Genomic DNA, 17,725 nt, shown 5'->3' on the forward strand with positions numbered 1-17,725 from the left:
TTCCCTGAAGTCTCGAGGCCGAGGAACCGCGACCTGAAAACTACCCACAATGCCTTTCGGAGTTGTCGTATGCACTTTTGTGCACATGCAAACAGCTGTAGACCCTCAGTGCAAACCAAAACGAAACAATATTCGATCTCTGTAGACGGATATTTTCGAAAACGCTCGCTCTGCCCTCCCCTGAAGGATAGGGGTTTGTATGCAGTATATAATTGATAAAATTAAACTTTTTATTTTTGTCTAGAGGGGAATGACGTCAGCCTCTCCAGTTTTCGATGAAAAATTTCTTCCTTAAACCCCAAAAGAATCTGACTAAAATTTTCTCGTGTAGGAGAAAATATGAAGGGGTAATACGTACAACGCCGACTCACTATACTACTTTCCATATGATGGAATTATTTTTTATATTTTATATACTATAGGAGACTAGTGCTATGACCTCACGTCATTTTTCCATTGAGTGACAGAAAAACATGGCAGGCAATGATACATGTGATACCACAAGGCTTTCCCAAGGAAATTGGTCATCATTTTGCTATTGTTCTTAGGTCATATGAGAGTCTCATGAGATCATGTGATCTTTACAAATATATATTCAAAGCTGATTTTAAAAGAATGATTACCAATAAAGTCTGTCGGTAAAGTTCGTCAGTGAAACTCTTATTCATTTGTGAAGATTGTGGGTATATTGGATTTAAAAAAAAATCTCGTAATATTATTGAATATAAACTGCAATCATTAAATAAAATCGAAAATCGCTTCAGCTTCTTTCATATAAAATTGAGTTGAAAAATTTTTCAGTTTCCAACTTTTGTAATGAAAAATTAGTCAGTTGAAATTCATTCCATCCAATGATCCATCAGCTATTTCAATAGTTATTAAAACGTCAACCAGTGTCTATCGAATGAAAAAAAATTTGATTTGACCCCATTTCTACTGACTTGTATTTTCAAAAGTCGTGATTTTCTTTCGGTATTCTTATACGATTGAGGTTCTTCGAGATTTGTGATACTCCTTGTATTCATGTTCAAATCACCAGTCATTGCTCTCGAGCCATCAATTCTCAAAACATTTCCAAAATAGATTTAGTTTTCCGAACAAAATAAATTCCTGAAACTCGCTTTGCCCCTTCCTTACAGGAATGTTTTCTCAGATTTTCCTGAATCCAGAGGACAAGGGACCGCGACCTGACAACTACCCACAATGCTTTTCCGAGTTGTCGTGTGCACTTTTGTGCATATCCCAACAACCTTTCTGCAAACAGCTGTAGACCTTCAGTGCAAACCTAAACCTACACGAAATGATATTCGGATGTTTTCGAAAATGCTCCCCCTCCTCCCCTCAGAGTGGTGAGGTAAGGATGGGGGTTTTTGGCAAATGCATATAATTGTATGCAGCATATAATTTGAAAAATTAAACTTTTTATCGGAAAACATGTTTTTCGTCTTGTCACGAGCGAGGGACGAAGAAAAACTTCTGATTCTTCATGAGGAATTGAACATCAGACCTTCGGATTCCGCGCTCCGATTCTCTACCACTGAGCCACAGAGACTCTATGGTGAGCGAGATCTATTACGAAATTCATATGACACGCGTCCTGCATACTGCTAGGATCAGCAATGTTTGTAAATAGAATAAGAGAGATGGCTTCTATTTACAAACATGACGCTATCGACATTGCTGATCCTAGCGGTATGCAGGACGAGTGTCATATGAACTTCGTAAATAGAACACCATCTCTCTTAATCTGTTTACAAACATGACCCTATCGACATTGCTGATCCTAATGGTATACAGGACGAGTATCATATGAACTTCGTAAATAGAACACCATCTCTCTTAATCTGTTTACAAACATGACGCTATCGACATTGCTGATCCTAATGGTATGCAGGACGAGTGTCATACGAACTTCGTAAATAGAACACCATTTTTCTTAATCTGTTTACAAACATGACGCTATCGACATGACTGACCCTAGCAGTATGCAGGACGCGTAACATATGAACTTCGTAATAGATCTCGCACGCCGTTAAGCCTCTGTGGCTCATCAGTGGTAGAGCATCGGAGCGCGGAATCCGACGGTCTGAGGTTCGATTCCTCGTGAGGAATCAGATTTTTTTCTTCGTCTGTCGCTCGTGACAAAACGAAAAACATCTTCCTCTATATCTTTCCCGAGCTCACAACATACCATCTCTGTTATTATATTTAAACTTCTTATTTTTAGTCCAGGGAGAATGACGTCAGCCTCTCCAGTTTTGGATGATTTCATTTCTTCCTCAAGTCCCAAAAGGTTCCGACTAAAATTTTCCAGCGTAAATGAATGTACGAAGGGGTAATGTGCAACACCAATCAATAAGATGGATTATTTCAGCTTTATTTGTATTAATTTGCATGGGCTTAGGAGTTAATTATAGTAAAGGAAGGTTACACAGTCTTACTGTTTTAACATATGGTAAACCTGAATAAGATTCAGCTCTCACTCGCCTCGTCTTTTGCACTCGAATTCAACCTGAAGTTCCCCTCCATTCAGATGTCCCCTTTTAGCCTGAGCCGGGCTGCCGCTCAGCGGACACGAGCGAAAAACCGAGGGAGCGAAAATCAGCGGAAGTCTGGCGCGATGAAGACTGGCTTTTTCGCTTATTCCCACAAAATAACTGTCTTGAACAGAGCAGCACATTTTCGAGAGATCCTACGTTTAATGTTATGGTTAAAAGATCCAAAAAATTTGAAAAATTAATGTTTTCAAATCATGAGCATGCAGTTAGTGATATAGAACAAATTAAACCTTTTTCAGTTGGAAATTTGTCTTGCACATGTCATACGTATAAAAAGTCCTTAGACATTTCTGGTGTGGAGTAAGTAATGGTGAGATTGGCATGCAAAGGATTTTTCACATAATCCTCCATGTACAGCTGGAAAGCTTTTTCCCAGGCTATCACTTCTGCCATTTTGCTGTCTTTGAGGAAATTCTTCACCAAAAATGTAATCTCCAAAGATGTTGCGTTGTGATACACCGGGCTTGGAAAGCCAGCTAACACATCTTCCGGAAGAACAGCACCTCCATAGGCTGCGATACACGGTTCTTGAAGCATTTCTTCGAATGGCGAGGCGGGATACCTAAAAAGAGAGCCCATTTCCACTGAATATCGCAAACCAGAATCAAGAAGGGATATAATATAATCCATCTGATATTTTCTCTTGTGTGACTTGGGTAAACGTGTCCCGTAACCAAATATGCGCCACTCCAATCCCCCCTCCCTTCGAAAACTCGAGAATATCTCGGTAATATTCCCCTAGCCCCCGATGCAAGCGTGATATTTTTGTGCGTTTTCAGGCGAACGGAGGGTCACGTGCAAGAGGAGGAGTTATTTAGTTCTTTATTTCAATAATTTGCTTATTTATTTATTTTTTACGCGCGCTCCTCCCCAGACTCGCGTTAGCCTCCAATCGCCCAAAAAGTGCAAAAAGTTTACGACTGTCCTGTGGGTTGAATTCTACTTGCGATAATCAGCATTTTTCCCACAATCCCTCTAGTGCGAGAAAAATCTTCTTTTAAATTTGATTCACACTTAAGAGGGTTTAGCGATTGTTACAGAAGAAGGAAAGGGCCTACAAACAGTTTCTCGCCAGTATTTTAATACAAAGATTCTCGGCAATTATAAATTTCTTCTACAGCTTTTTCGGATCAATATCAGTACTGGGCAACTGCCCACCTACCCCTCCCCTAACCCAAAAACAGTCAAGTTAGGGTTAATGCTGGGTTAGGGGTGGGGTAGGTGGGAAGTTGCCCAGATACTGATATTGATCTGCTTTTTCTTTCTTGTTCTATCTGTCTGTCTGTATCCTCGTTGCCTCTTTCCTTTATTCTTTTTGTTTGTTTGTTTTTTGTCTGTTTGGGTTTTGGTATATTTTCTTTTCGCTTTACCTGTTTCTTTTTTTTTTCTCCTTTATCTATTTTTTCATATTTTTTTTCTTTTAACGAAACACTAGCGTACCACTGGGAACCTAAATTCGAAGACTGTGCTACTTTTCTTTTGTTTTCATTTTCCGTTTGTCTTTTGTTTGTTTGTTTGTCAAGCGTTTGTTGAAAAATTGACCGCGGTCAACAGCAGGATCATAATGTCTTCCTTACCTCATGCAAAACAACAGGTGATCATGGAAGTCAGCGAATTTGAAATCGAATTTGTGTCCATAGCTGCAATTCCAACCCATGCTGGTGAGGCATTTATTTAACCTCGTCTTGTTGTTCTGGAAATATTGGAAAACACTTTGGATTTCACATCGTTCGGTCACTGGTGGAGCAAATGGCAGGTGATCTGTCGAATTTTGACAAATGTCCTCTAAGGTAATGGTTGAGTTCTCAAATAATACCTTCATAGTGGAGATCGCAGTTTGAAGCTCCAAGGCCTAAGTGAAGAGCACAGTGCAAGATTTGAGTCTTTCATGAGCACAAACTAATTTAATTGTTTACTCTTACCATGACACGGTAAGGGACTCTTTCCATAATTGTTGTCAGTGTCACGGTCACAGTTTCCTTAACTGTCACTTTCATTCTAAAGTCACTGTCATTGTCACCCTCAAAGTCAGACAATGCAACCCTTGCTATCAGTCAAACTGTCGCCCACAATGTCACTGTCACTCTCGAAGTCACTGTCATTGTCACCCTCGCTGCCACTTATTTTCAACGAAGTTAATTTTATTTCACCCATTGTCACTGTCGCCGCCAAATTCACCCTAATCTGTCTCTGTCATTATCACTTTCACCGTCACCCTCAAAGTCACCGTCACTGTCAGTGTCACGCTAAAGGCAGCCATTTTCACTGTCACGGTCACAAGCTGTCATTGTCACTGTCACGGGTTAAGGATAATGGCATAGTCATTGATAATGTAACGGTCAATGACTACGCCACTATCCCCGTCCCTGTGTTATGGATAATACCTGCAAGATAAATATCTAGAAATTTCAAGAGTGCCTAGTCATGCTGACATGTATAACATGGAACTTTCCAGAACGTTGTAATAGGTCACGTATTTAAGATGTTACGCTACCAAAATAGTTGTTCGGTAAGCTTCCGGAATATTCTCGAAATAGTTGTAAATGTATATAAGAAGTCAGCGCTGTGGTAGTTGGTTAGTTGTTGTTGTTGTCGGGAGCGACCGACGGTCTGGAAAGCTATACCGGGAGAAAACTACTGCGGAGATTTTTCATCTAGGGAACTTTGGAGGAAACCGTGAATTTTTGTCAGCAGAGAGCTAAGTCTTTGTGCACAGTGGGCTTAAGTAAGTTTATTAAGGATAATTGCTTTATTGTCTGCTGGAGGCGCTCCTAAGTATGAATATTACACGTCGTTAAATTAAGTAGTTGAGTTAAAAGGAGTATAGTGTACTTTGTGTCGGTTATATTATACCGTAAGAACTGTCACTTGCAAGTGTCTATGGTTGTAACTGTTACTGCCATTGTCAGGTGAGTTCCCTGATAACTTTGCCGGTGATTCCCAAGTGGGAATCCTTACCTGATTTAACAGCTCCAAGTGAAAGATTGGACCAAATGGAATCCACTTATCATCTGCGTATCGATGATATCCTGCAGGTGAAGGGTGAGTGGATTTGATGGTCAGTCGTTCTTTTCGCACTGGACAACTTGCAGCACAGTCTTGGCAACTACAAACACTTGCTGTCCTGTTTGTTTGGGGATCTATAAATGGCTTGTTACACTTAAAAACAGTTTGGTTCATCCATGAAAGATTTGAAGTTAGATTGTCAGGAAAATCGACAGTGAATGAAGCATATCCATTGATTGGGCTTCCCATGTATCGAAGGAGTTTATCTGGAGTGCACAGCTCGGCGGTAGTACCACAAAGGAGACTCAAAACCTTCTCGCTGCTTCCAGGAAAAGTGACGTCTTTGCAGGAGTCGAACAGACCCTGTTTAAATTGAGGTGAAACAAAATATTGAACTTCCAAGATATATTGTTTAATAGAAGGCGATGGTGTAAATGGGTACACCACAGTTGGATCCAGGAAAAGCGACTGATCCTGACTGCAGGTAAGCTGACAATACAGCCTTCTCATGTTGTTCCAACAGGCGGGACAACGACCGGTAAGTTGAATGAACATCTTCAAATTGTTATCCAACGATTGCAGTTGCTTGGTTGAACAACATGTTGGTTGATCCCTCAATTCTGGGCATAAACTGTTCAATATCTGCACACCTTTTGGATTGGTTAAATTCTTGGCCGGTCCATTGTAAAGGCAATTCTTCGGCTTGTCCCCAGTTGTACATTGATCGTACCACACACAATAACCCTTGGTGTGATTCTTTATGATGTCACCGTATGAATTAACCTGAAATAAAACCGAAAAATTATAAGCTTTGTCGTTGACGTTACAAATCTTTGCGATTCTTTTTTTACCACAGAAAAGGGAGAAAAATAAGCAATGACTGGAAAGACACTCGTTTTGACACTCGTCCCCTAGATATTAAATATGCTATCTTTTTCTCGCTACTAAGATTACTTTGGCATATCTGTTGATCTAATGCAACAGAATGTTCACTTCCGGTCACGTGTGGACTTTGCATTCGGTTTCACTTCTCCCAAATCGATCAGTGGCCGATCTGATCCGCTGTGTTTAGACAGCTTAAGCAGGCTATGGAAATTCAGTCCATTCTGAGTTGCAGACATGGGCTCCTGATTGCAGACAATAGTGAGAGATGTCGATTTAGGTTAAAGAACGAGAAGAGTGCATACTCTACTCATGCCACGTATGCAAGATAAACAAGGCTCAGCGCCAAGTCGGTCTTTGCACCCTGACTACGACCGACTGCTACGAAATACTTTGATGTATATTTTAAGTCTAACCTGTAAGAACAGCGACATCAATACAGGAATTATTGTGGGAGAAGCCAACATCACCATTTTAGCCATTTTTGCAGCACTAAATGATGAAGATCAGAGCAGATATCAGCTTGTCAGGTAGTAAGCGATTTTTCCTCTTTCAATCCTCATCTGCGCATGCTTCACGACGAATAACGAAATCCTACGAAACTGCGAGAAGGATCTTGTTACTACGGCGACAGTAGAGGTGAGGCTGACGTGTTTTGAGCCAGCAAGCGAACAAGCGTGCGAGAAGTTCTACGACCTGATCCCTCACAGACTTCTCGCACGCTCGCCTCGCTCGCCGGCTGGAATTTCGCGGTCCTCACCTCTCGTGCTTCAGCGCGAGAGCCTGCTCACAAATCACGAAAGCGGAAATATGATATCGTGACACTGGTGCACTTTATGAGGAATGCGAGATGGAGCTTTCTTACTACCGTTCTTAGGTCACATCACGAGAAACTTTCTACTATAGCTAGTCATTCTTTAAAGGGTTTAAGTGTTTCGCATAGGCTTCAGTGCAGGCGTCATTTTTAGCCTTTTTGAGGCGAGTAGAGGCAAGAGAGTGGAGAATGCGAGGAGCGAGATATGCGCGAAAGGGAGACGCCTGAATTAATGAAAAAGGAACACACGAACATATTGTTCCTCTCGCGTGTATTTTGCATAGTTCTCGCCTTCAGTTCGCCTCAAAAACGCAAAAGGAAGCGGCGCATGGGGGAGGCGCGCAACTAAACGAAAAAATGAAAAAAGACATGAAAATAATGTTCCTCTCGCTTGTTTCTCACTTCGTGTGTTTCGCTCTTCAGTTCAAAAAATGACAGTGGCTCTTCCGCAGGCTATTAAGACTTTTAAGTTCCTCGCATGATTCAACACCGCGTCATCGCCGAAGTCACGTTCAGACTTGTACAACACGTGACGCTCTTACTAATGACTAATTCAGTTTTCGCTCTTCTTGAGAAGTGAGAGTGGGAAGTCATTGCTTTGTTCGATAGTGAAGAAAAATATGAAAACAAACTTAGAAGCTAAATGCAAATGCTGACCGAGTTATTCCAACTATCGAGCGTAAAGAAGTGGCGTAGTAAATATCTTGAGTGAGGCCCGTAAAGATTTTATTTCAGATCGATATCGCAGGGTCACCATTGCATTTCAGTGGAAAAGAACCGTAACTTTGCGTAGTTTAAGGAAGACATCATGAGAGTAAAGATTCGGACCAATCTCATGATATACCTTTAGTTCGTAGGAACTAATTGGTAACTTTTTATCGTTATGTCGTTGCCGGTCTGCCCCAATGTTGCGTTCTTCCGCTGGCGTAACCAAAGCAGTCCTTTTCCGATATCGAGCCCAGGATCATTTTGGCTCCTTGTCTGCGGTACGGTCGTAAATTTGGTGACCATACTGCCAACAAGGAGTCAAAATATCCTTGGCTCGCGATTGGTCCTTTTCCAGACGTTTCCTAATTAATGGATCGCAATGACGCCGTTCTCGTTTCAGGCTTTTGCTCGGTCACAACGTTGTGTTACTTTCTATTCTCAAAGCTTCCTAATTACCATCACCGGCCTGATTACTGACGACAGTTCTTCTGCCAATAGGAACATAGACTTAACGATGTACCGTTTTACTCGGATTCAAACCAGTTGGTTTCTTATCCTCTCGACCAGACAGGGGCGCTCATTCGAAAAAATAAAACAGAAATTTTCAAAAAATTCGTGGATCCTTTCGAAAATGTTTGATAAGGCGGGAGCGAGAGGAGATAAAGTGGAGAAACCACAAGAAACCAAGCATGAGTAACAATATTAATTTTATTCTAAAATTACATATCTTTTTCACTTTATCCTCTCTTTTAATAAATTAACATCTCGTCTTAAATCTAACGAAAAGGCTATCGATGAACACCATCCAATTTTTTCTTGTATATTTACAAGTCTTTAAACAGAATCAAAACCCTAAATGAAGATATCAAACCACAACTAAGGCTGATGACAGAATAAAAGCACGTGATCAAGACATGCCCGGTAAGGCTAACAGCCTGGTTAACACTAGTCCCAAGCTCTCGCAAGTTAACTTGTCTGCCACTCATTAGGTAGACTGTGGACAGTTCCTAACCTTTTCTCTTAACCAAGTCTAACACTACCTCAATTTGAAGGAAAATGGAAAATGTTGTATCGTCACGATAAAGAAACGCGAAAGATGCAATAATAATCCAAGAAAAAATCAGGTTGACCAAAGATGAAGAAGATTACGACGGATTAGTATAAATGTGTTTTAATGATGCTACAACCGTAACGTAGCTGGATTGATGCGTGATCGTTGAGCAAGGAGTACGCGGCTCACCGATCAAACACAAATCCCCAACGATTTCGGAACAAATGAAAAAGCACATAAATATCTTATGTTTGTTTCAATGTGGTTCTTCAAAGAAGAATTCACCTGCAAGCTCGAACGAGAAAGCAACAACAACCTAAAGTGTGCAAAAAGTTGCTTAGGACATAAGCTTCCCTCTTACTGTCGCAGCTCTGTCCACAACAATGCAGCGGTCAACCGTTGGGCATGCGCAAGTGGATCAATTTTTGGCCGGCCCCGCGCCAATTTCCCGCGCAAAATCTAAGAAAGAAAACATAACTGACGTAAATTAGCGAAAAAAACAAAAAAACAAAACAAAACAAAAAATGAAACTTTCACTGAAAGATTTGTAAAAGTTATAAAAATTAGGTAAGGAAAAATTTCGACTTCTCTAACACAATGCTTGTTCAATCATGGGTTTCCTATCGATTAAACAATGATCTAGCTTGTGAGTTTTTTGTTTTTTAAGTCTAGTGAGGCTACAAGAGAGCACGCCACCACACCATTACAGCAACTGCACACACGCAGACGTTTGACCGCCGTATTGTTCGCAACGAGCCTGCCCCCAGCAAGTTGGTGTTTTGCGCATGAATAGCATTCAGTGCATTAATCATGTTTCGCATTCACATCTGCAGATCTTAAATCTACGTTAACCCTTTCACTCCCACGCTCTCATTAGAAAATCCCCTGACTGTCTACTATACAATCTCTATGATGGTGGTTTGGAGAATGTGGTATTTAATCAACTTGTTCGTGTAATCCCCTAATTGATATTTTTCTCTATTCTCATCACCTGTCTGCTTGATATTATTTTGATATTGTGATGAGAAATTATGTTTTGGTCACTCATGGGAGTTAAAGGGTTAATAAAGTTGCAATGAGGGTTTGATAAGCCACATCACTGATTCCCACAATTCCATAAAGGCACTGGAAGACAAGAGTGGGTTGGTGCTGGATGAAGGAGAACGGGTTGGAAATCACACGAACGTCCAGGCCTCCAGTCCACTACAGAGGAAGTCTTCTTTCCAGGAAAGCTGCGCGTTGTTGAATGTCGTGCAGGGATGACTGCGACCGTGATAGAGGTCTCCATCTAACCATAGACCAAAGTTTCCACTGCAGAAAGCAGATAACATATCAGAAAAACGCAATTGGCCTAATTAGAGCACCTCTCAAGAGATCCCAAGGCTCCCACAAAAATTGTTTTTTGAAGACTTCACCACGAAAGCTATTGTGATAATGAGAAGAACCAATTTTATGTGCCTTTGCACCCTAACATCAGTATGCATATTCTCCATACTGTTCTCTATACATTTCCTAAGGTGCTAACATGGAGAATTTGATTAACAATCCAAACCCTCTTCAGTGGGTGATCATTTCCTTAATTCTCAAGACCTTAATGTGTAACTCTGGGCTGGTAATGTAAGGAGAATTTAGATGTTAGTCACTCTTAGGGGACAAAGGCTCAATAAGCAACGCGACGCTTGTTCACGGGCGGTGGTCTTTGATCCAAGATTCTAATTTGCGTCGTTTATGGTCTTACCCTCCACTGCCGATGGCCAAACTATCCTTTGACCCTTTGATGAAGAAGTTGTTTTCTCCAGTCCAGGCAAATATCTGCAACAGAGAGGGAGTGGCGCGTGAATGTCAAGAAGGCAAATGAAATGGTGTAAAGCGCGATTAGCGCGCTTGCTCAATACATCGCCACTAGACTGTAAATGACGATTGACTGACTAAAGAACAGAAGGAAATCAGGCTTTCAGGAAGCAAAAAAAGGGCCACCAGGAAGCTAAAAACAACTCGCTGCCTCACAGAAAAACGAAATGACTGATTACTGATAGGATGGATTCATTTACAATTGTCTATGGACAAAGGACTACGCCGTCAACGATTAAGAACTATTGGATCAATATCAGTAGCTGGGCAACTGCCCACCTACCCCTCCCCTAACCCAACAACAGTCTATTAATAACAAGTTAGGGTTAATGTTGGGTTAGGAGAGGGTAGGTAGGCAGTTGCCCAGATACTGATATTGATCCATTGTTTTTTGACCTTACGTAGTTCTTAGTATTTGATCATAATTCTGTACGATCTATTGTCGGGAATGCAATTTGATCATAAATTCGGGATCCACTCGAGATTTCCTAAAAGTCAACAAAGTCAAGAGAGTCGCTTGAGGAGTAGCTTGTTCCAGGCTTTAAGTTATTAACCCTTTACATAACATCAGTATGCATATTCTCCATACTTTCTCTGTACATTTGTTAAGGTTCTGAAAGGAGAATTTGTTCAGAAATCAAGAGCTTCCTTAGTTGTTGATCGTTTCCTTTATTCTCATGACCTTAATGTTTTATTCAGGGGGGGATCTTGTGGGGAGAAATTAGTTGCCAGTCATTCTTAAGGGTTAAAGGGTTAAAACGGAGCGAACAACGAGGGAAGCTTGGGCCGGGTCGCGCCCGGACCCAAGCCTCTCTCGGTTTTTCACTCCTCTCCCTGAAATCACACCATTCACTACCACGCTCCGTTTTACTAACTAAACGCCTGGAACAGGCCGCTTTAGAAAGACCTCGAGGTCATACGAAAGGAGTACTTCAGATCGCTATAGTAATTCGAGAAAGAGCTCGTTTAGTTTCAGTACAAATATTCACCGGCTGAACAGTTGACAAGAGTAATGAACTAACCTTCAGAGAATTATTTTCAAACTTATACAAGAAAGACTCTCCTGTGCCATAAAATCCTTCACTAACTTTGAATGGACAAGAGCATAGCGAACCGAAAATCTAAAAGAAATAAAAATAGTGTTAATAAAACGAAAAAGAGCGTTTGCATATATGTATTTTTCGCACGCCCCGTAGTGGAACAAAGGAAGCTGAAGTCAGTCTTGTTGCGATTTAAGAACAAACCGAAAAAATATAAGAGCAAACTTTAATTCTAAACATCTTGACATCAATGTGCATATTCTCCATACTGTTCTTCATACATTTCCTAAGGTGTTGACTGGGAGAATATATTTAACAATCAAGAACTTCTGCAGCTGGTCATCACTTCCTTCACTCTCGTGACCTTAATGTGATTCAGGGATGATATGATAAGGAGAAATTAGATGCTAGTCACTCTTACGGGTCAACGGGTTAGTGTTTTTGGCATAAAGTTAAAAAAACATAACCTCAAAACACGTTGTAACGTTACACAAAATCTCTATTCGAGACTTTGTCTACCGACTGAATTTCATTTCTAACGACCCTACATGATTTTACGTCGCCAAATAGCCATGTTGAAAGAAATTTAACTTGGAGCTAACTCGATAAGCATCGAACCTTTTTCCCTCTTACTCAAGTGGAAGGTTCTACTAGCCCCATAGCTATCAGGAAGCGAGGAGCCACTTACATGCTGCGCATCGTCCATAACCACAAGTAGCACTGGTGTGTCGTAACACTCCATCTTACGGTACAGCGTCTTGAGGGAGAAGCCATGTTGAAACGTACTGTACACTAACGCCCAGCAATGCCCAATGGTCCTCGAGGGAAGTGTGCTGTTCAACTAGGCAATTTAAAAGAGCAATGTCAAAATACACTGAACTTTTCCAACAGAACGCGGAATCTTCTACTTGTTTGAATTTGGAAATTATCACACCACCAAATATCTTCGCACGGGTGCGATTGGTTTCGAAACTGCAATTGGCCAAAGAAGATCGCAGTTTTTTTTAAGGAAACTTCGCGGAACGGTGAGCAGCGTTGGCTCGAGAGAGTAGAGTACACATAACACAAAGACAGAAAACAAACACAAGTGTAACGAACTGACGAAGGCAAACAATCAGACAAAGAATCTTACTTTTCTCAAATGCTCCTCGTTAAGCATTTCTGATTTACAGTCCATATCCGGTAACACGTCCTCAATGAGGAAGGAAGCAGGTGATTTGGGACTAAGGAAAAATGAGACCACTATCAATGAAACTGAATCTTACGAAGCACAGGTAATCTGCTCACGACCCTACAAGGGAGCAAAATTAGATTGTCTTATGAACAACCACTCAAGCAATTAAGTTACGTTTGAAAACCGTAGAACTCTTTTGGTAAAGCCTAAAACAAAATGGAAAATCAGCAGGAAACTTTTAATTAAATAAGCTTCGTGCACGAAAAATCGAGATTTAGTTGCTGTTAGAAATATTTTCCTTTAAAAATTTTGCGCGGGAAATTGGCCCGCGGCTGGCCAGAACTTATCCCCTTGCGCATGCTTTACGTTTTACCGCTGTGTTACTGCTGTAGCCTTAAGCCAGGGACAAATGACAGCTAGCTTAAGACTATAGCTGAAAGCTAGAATTAAACAGAAAAGACTTAGAGTACATCTCTACCTTGACTTCACTTTTGCAGCTTTTCCAGGTTTGGCTGCAAATCTTCGAAGGCCTTTCTTGACTTTGGGAACTTCGCTGTCGCTGAGTGCTCTTGACAACTGTTGACAACAAATAATACGTTAACAACAGCACTTATTTGGACTACGGCGACTGGAAAGATTCATTGGACGAATGAACGACTGACCAACCAACTAGGTAAGCAAAGCAACGAAACGACGAAAGAAGGAACGAACAAAAACCTTTCTTACATCTGATCACTGTCACCGGTTGCTCTTAGAAGTTTTTGATCCCCACAGGAAACAAAGCTCAATATACATATACATCTGACATCTACAGTTTTTTGCGCGAACAAACGAAATGAAAGAAACAAACACGAAAGGACGAAGGGACGCAGGAAAGGAAGAGCGAAAGAACGAAGGAACGAGGGAACGAAGAGAAGAATAGACGAAGAGACGAAGGGACGAAGGGACGAAGGGACGAAAAAACGAAAGAACGAACGGCCAAACAAATGAACTGAAAAAATAAGATACGAAAGAGTGAATGGATGAGCACACGAAGGAGAAAAAATACCACGTCTTACTTACTTTGCCATGTGAACGAGCAGGCGGACTATTAGAATAAAACGATTCCACTAGATGTAACCCCTGCAAAAAGAGAGTCATTTACAAATTAGCAACCGTCCTCCCCCGTGCTGTGCCAGAAAGTCAAGTATAAGCTTAATCTCAATTCCTAGACGGGTAAGGTCGATTAAAACAGACAAATCCATTTCAGTGGTACCTAGATATAGCACGGGACAAAAAATATATTTCTAGGAGTCAATAGCAACTCAAAGATGACACAAAAAAATTGCCCAGAGCGCAATGATAGTGATTAAATCGCAATTGGTTTTAAGTTTTTGTATCTGATTGGTTGAGACGGCGGCCCGAGTTTAAAGACCAATCACACACCACAGTGACTAGCGCGGCGAGAGAATATTCTGGATCAGTGAAATGAAGTCGAACTCATTATTTGCTCTCAGATTACTGTTGGGTGCTCAAGCTACTACTAGGCAGGACAAACTGCTTCAATTATTCCTCTTCAAAGACGGGTTTGCACCTTCAATCGCTGCATAAACTTTGAACTCTTTAGCCACTTAATGACACTGCCATCTCCAACGTACTTTCAGGGCTGTAGTTAACGTAATGAATTGAAACATCGAATGCACCATATTAATCTACCTCTTCCTCCGTTGCCATGCAGATTGGTGAAGTTGTTTCGTCATCTTCGCTTTCTTCATCTGTTGCATTGTGGATGTTGGGGCACCACTGTTGAAAGAACCTGTACACTTGCTCTGTCCTGTAGTTGAAAAAGGGAAATTAAGTTAAAAAAAAGACACTTTGTAAGGTATTTTGGCGCATCTTGCGGGCTGAAATGGGGATATTGACAAGCTAAAACGCTTGCGTGATTGTTCAGAATGTTTCCTGGTAAGTTTTTTTTAAAGTTTTTATTAACTCAGTACCCTCCAAGGTGATAATAATAGTGATATAGTTTACGTTCGCGGGAGTAAATATGCACTGGACACAACTCAGAGCTCATTTTAACCCTTGGGCTGAAACGACTATGAGTCGGATCCAAAACACATTTATACCCACGAACATAAACTCTATGATTTTGATAACCTACAGAATAAGCCTGAGATTTGATGTTCAATTCTCCTCTCTGACTACATTCAATTCCTTGTAAACTAGTTAAGAGAATTGGTACGTAATCGAGATAAAAACCACATGACTTAACCCTTTAGCTCCTAGAAGTGATTAAAATGTAACTTCTCCCTACAATATCCATACATTACCCAGCGAACAGGTGATAAGAACACTCAAAGTTATCAAATAGTAGTTATTATCATCATCTTACACCAAATTCTTGTCACTAATTTACAAGGAAATGTGTAGCAGCTAGAGGGGGGAATTAACAATCAGATCTCGAGAGTTAAAGGGTTAACAACAGCCACAAAACTTCTTGAGGCGATAAGGTCGGCTGGTGAGGCGTGACTGTATGAAGCATAATTAACGAACCAACAAAGCATTATTTTATTTGATTGATGTGTTTGGAAACTCTGTACCAATTGTTATACCTTAAACTCCAAGGCGCGCTGTAAAAAGGAGAGATACCTTAGGTATCTCTGGGTCATTTGTTCATCAACCTTCGTGACATTCAGACCTCTATATTCAAAACAGCTTGAGCTGCGGCCACCGATCCAAAGCGAGTAAACAGCCGGCAGATTTCTCAAAAGCTCTGATAAGTTTCTACGTTTTCATCACGTAGGGGCAGAGGCAGTATATTTATAGCGCGCATTCGTGTTTAAACAACTCATGGAAAGAGAACATAAATTGTTGAGATTTTAAGTTAAATACCTTGATGGTGGGATGGCGAACCAGTATTCCCTTCGTTTTTTGTCTCTGTCTTGAAGCTGTTCTCCTTGTTCAGGAAACGATCCGAACATGCCCTGATGCCGACACCAATGTTTCTTACTGATTCTCAAGCACAGATAGAGGGGCTGATTGCTGAAAGAAGTGGCAGGCTTCGGCACTAAAACATCCTCATCGCTCTCATTGCCCTGGCGCTCTGAAAAAGTTAGAAAATTCATTACCAACGCGCCCGCTAAATTTTCTTCAGGTAAAACTACAGTAAAATTAGTGTTAGTATTTATGCGAGACACGCAGGGCCATAACGGTCAGCGCGCTGAACTCTAAGTAAACCGTTCTAGGTTTGATCCATAGCCGGATCACCGTGTTGTCTGATTGGGAAAAACACTGAAATATCACAGAGGTACCAACAAAACGCCATAAAACAATTTTTCAATTCGAGTGTTCTCAAACAGTATCTGTAAAGAGTCAAGGTCTTGATATTGTGCGAGCAATGAATGGGTCGACCAACAGTGTGTCGATTTCTGTTAAATGGAGTAAAAACGTAAGTATTGCTGCTCCTTCTGGTTGGAACTTTCGTGTTTTGTGCCAATAAACGTTCGTCTCCTCCAAGTTTGCTCACATAAGGAAAAGTGCTTCACATCAAATACAACAAGTTCTCTCACACCTTTACCAGTCTGTTCTTAAATCTCCGACTTGTTGAACATGATTATATTCAAGGATAGACAATTAAAGGCAGGAAAGAAAAAGTTATATTTGACAAAGCTAACCGATTTGCCGGGAGAGGGACAAATTAGAAGGCGGTGAGGTTGTAAAAAGGCGAAATCTCCAGCTAACTGCACAAAGTATGAACTCACCACTTGTTCCACAATTTTCTTGTCCAAGCCAGTACCTCACATTACTGCTAAGAGCAGCGAACAACGACGTGGAGCGTGAATGTTCGAGCTCCCCATCGACACTTGTGGGAGAGTTTCTCGAATGTTCTTCATCTGGTCTATTTTCATCAGGTTCAACTACATTGCTGCTCACTGAACTTCGTGCATCGCCAGAATCATTCAACTGGTTCTCCAGTCCTTGATGAACAGCGTGGTCCGCCAATTCTGGTTCTACTGCTTTGGAGTCATCCGCATGACCCATAGAACACCCTATGCCAGAATCCTCTGATGCCGGCGACACTGAGTGCATATATCCCCTTGCAGGACTTCCTTGAAGAAGCAATGGAGTTCCTACAGATTTTTCTGTCTTTTCTGGCAGATGGTGAATATTCTCCGAATCAGCGACTTGATTAACAATTCTTTCAATAATTTCCCGAACAGCATTTTTCACATCCTCATCAGTTGATACAGGAATAAAGTTTGAAACACTGCACGCGCAAATGTGTGAGATATCAACTGATGACAACGGGTCCGTGTCCTCATCCAGATTTGTACAAACTTTACCGCCATTTTTACATATTGTAAGAGGTGCGGTTTCTACGTCGATGCTATTTTGACGACTAAGTGATTCTGCTGTGGCAGCATCTAAGTAAAACCTGACAAATTGAAAAAGAAATACACTTGAGTTCTCAGTAATTTCAACCATTTTCCAACTGCAGTTTACCAAAACACAAGCATTTAAGAGTGCTTTCTGATTAAGCGTCGTAAAATCAAACCAAAAGTCAAAGCAACCACACTGCCTAAAGCGCGGGAAAACGCAGGCGACCAAGTCGTGATTGGGTTTAGTTTTAATTCTGATTGGTCGAGGGAATGTCTTGAATTT

The 17,725-nt window shown here is 41.0% G+C and overlaps 2 protein-coding genes and 1 long non-coding RNA gene across 3 annotated transcripts; 1 reads left to right on the forward strand and 2 right to left on the reverse strand.

The window, feature by feature from the left end:
• Positions 1 to 2,363: 2,363 nt before the first annotated feature.
• Positions 2,364 to 7,018, reverse strand: LOC131775510 (NPC intracellular cholesterol transporter 1-like). Its single transcript, XM_059091625.2, has 4 exons — positions 6,863 to 7,018; positions 5,517 to 6,347; positions 4,136 to 4,410; positions 2,364 to 3,120 (listed from the first exon to the last, which is right to left on the reverse strand). Exons 1-4 carry the CDS (start codon positions 6,926 to 6,928, stop codon positions 2,820 to 2,822), a joined length of 1,473 nt encoding a protein of 490 aa, XP_058947608.2. The 5' UTR covers positions 6,929 to 7,018; the 3' UTR covers positions 2,364 to 2,819.
• On the forward strand, positions 5,151 to 5,863 carry LOC136281288 (uncharacterized). The gene is made up of 2 exons (XR_010717652.1): positions 5,151 to 5,283; positions 5,468 to 5,863. It is a non-coding gene; the product is annotated as an uncharacterized lncRNA (long non-coding RNA).
• A 1,658-nt stretch (positions 7,019 to 8,676) lies between the features above and the next one.
• Positions 8,677 to 17,304, reverse strand: LOC131775507 (oxidation resistance protein 1). The gene is made up of 10 exons (XM_066167667.1): positions 16,825 to 17,304; positions 15,956 to 16,166; positions 14,780 to 14,897; positions 14,147 to 14,206; positions 13,563 to 13,660; positions 13,043 to 13,133; positions 12,599 to 12,751; positions 11,893 to 11,991; positions 10,758 to 10,831; positions 8,677 to 10,330 (listed from the first exon to the last, which is right to left on the reverse strand). The coding sequence occupies exons 1-10, from the start codon at positions 17,150 to 17,152 to the stop codon at positions 10,195 to 10,197; spliced, it is 1,368 nt and encodes a 455-aa protein (XP_066023764.1). The 5' UTR covers positions 17,153 to 17,304; the 3' UTR covers positions 8,677 to 10,194.
• Between the last annotated feature and the right edge of the window lie 421 nt (positions 17,305 to 17,725).

The sequence above is a fragment of the Pocillopora verrucosa genome, chromosome 5 (genome assembly GCF_036669915.1).
Source record: "Pocillopora verrucosa isolate sample1 chromosome 5, ASM3666991v2, whole genome shotgun sequence".
Lineage (NCBI taxonomy): Eukaryota > Metazoa > Cnidaria > Anthozoa > Scleractinia > Pocilloporidae > Pocillopora > Pocillopora verrucosa.

Bases quoted from the DNA above. Each gene is read 5' to 3' on its own strand.
- LOC131775510 (XM_059091625.2), bottom strand. From the start codon at position 6,928: ATGGCTAAAATGGTGATGTTGGCTTCTCCCACAATAATTCCTGTATTG. The intron at 6,348-6,862 runs GTTAGACTTAAA...GTTTTATTTCAG, and splicing joins TGATGTCGCTGTTCTTACAG to GTTAATTCATACGGTGACAT. The intron at 3,121-4,135 runs GTAAGGAAGACA...CTCTCTTTTTAG, and splicing joins CACCTGTTGTTTTGCATGAG to GTATCCCGCCTCGCCATTCG.
- LOC131775507 (XM_066167667.1), bottom strand. From the start codon at position 17,152: ATGCACTCAGTGTCGCCGGCATCAGAGGATTCTGGCATAGGGTGTTCT. The intron at 16,167-16,824 runs GTGAGTTCATAC...TAACTTTTTCAG, and splicing joins AGAAAATTGTGGAACAAGTG to AGCGCCAGGGCAATGAGAGC. The intron at 10,331-10,757 runs GTAAGACCATAA...TGCTTTCTGCAG, and splicing joins TTGGCCATCGGCAGTGGAGG to TGGAAACTTTGGTCTATGGT.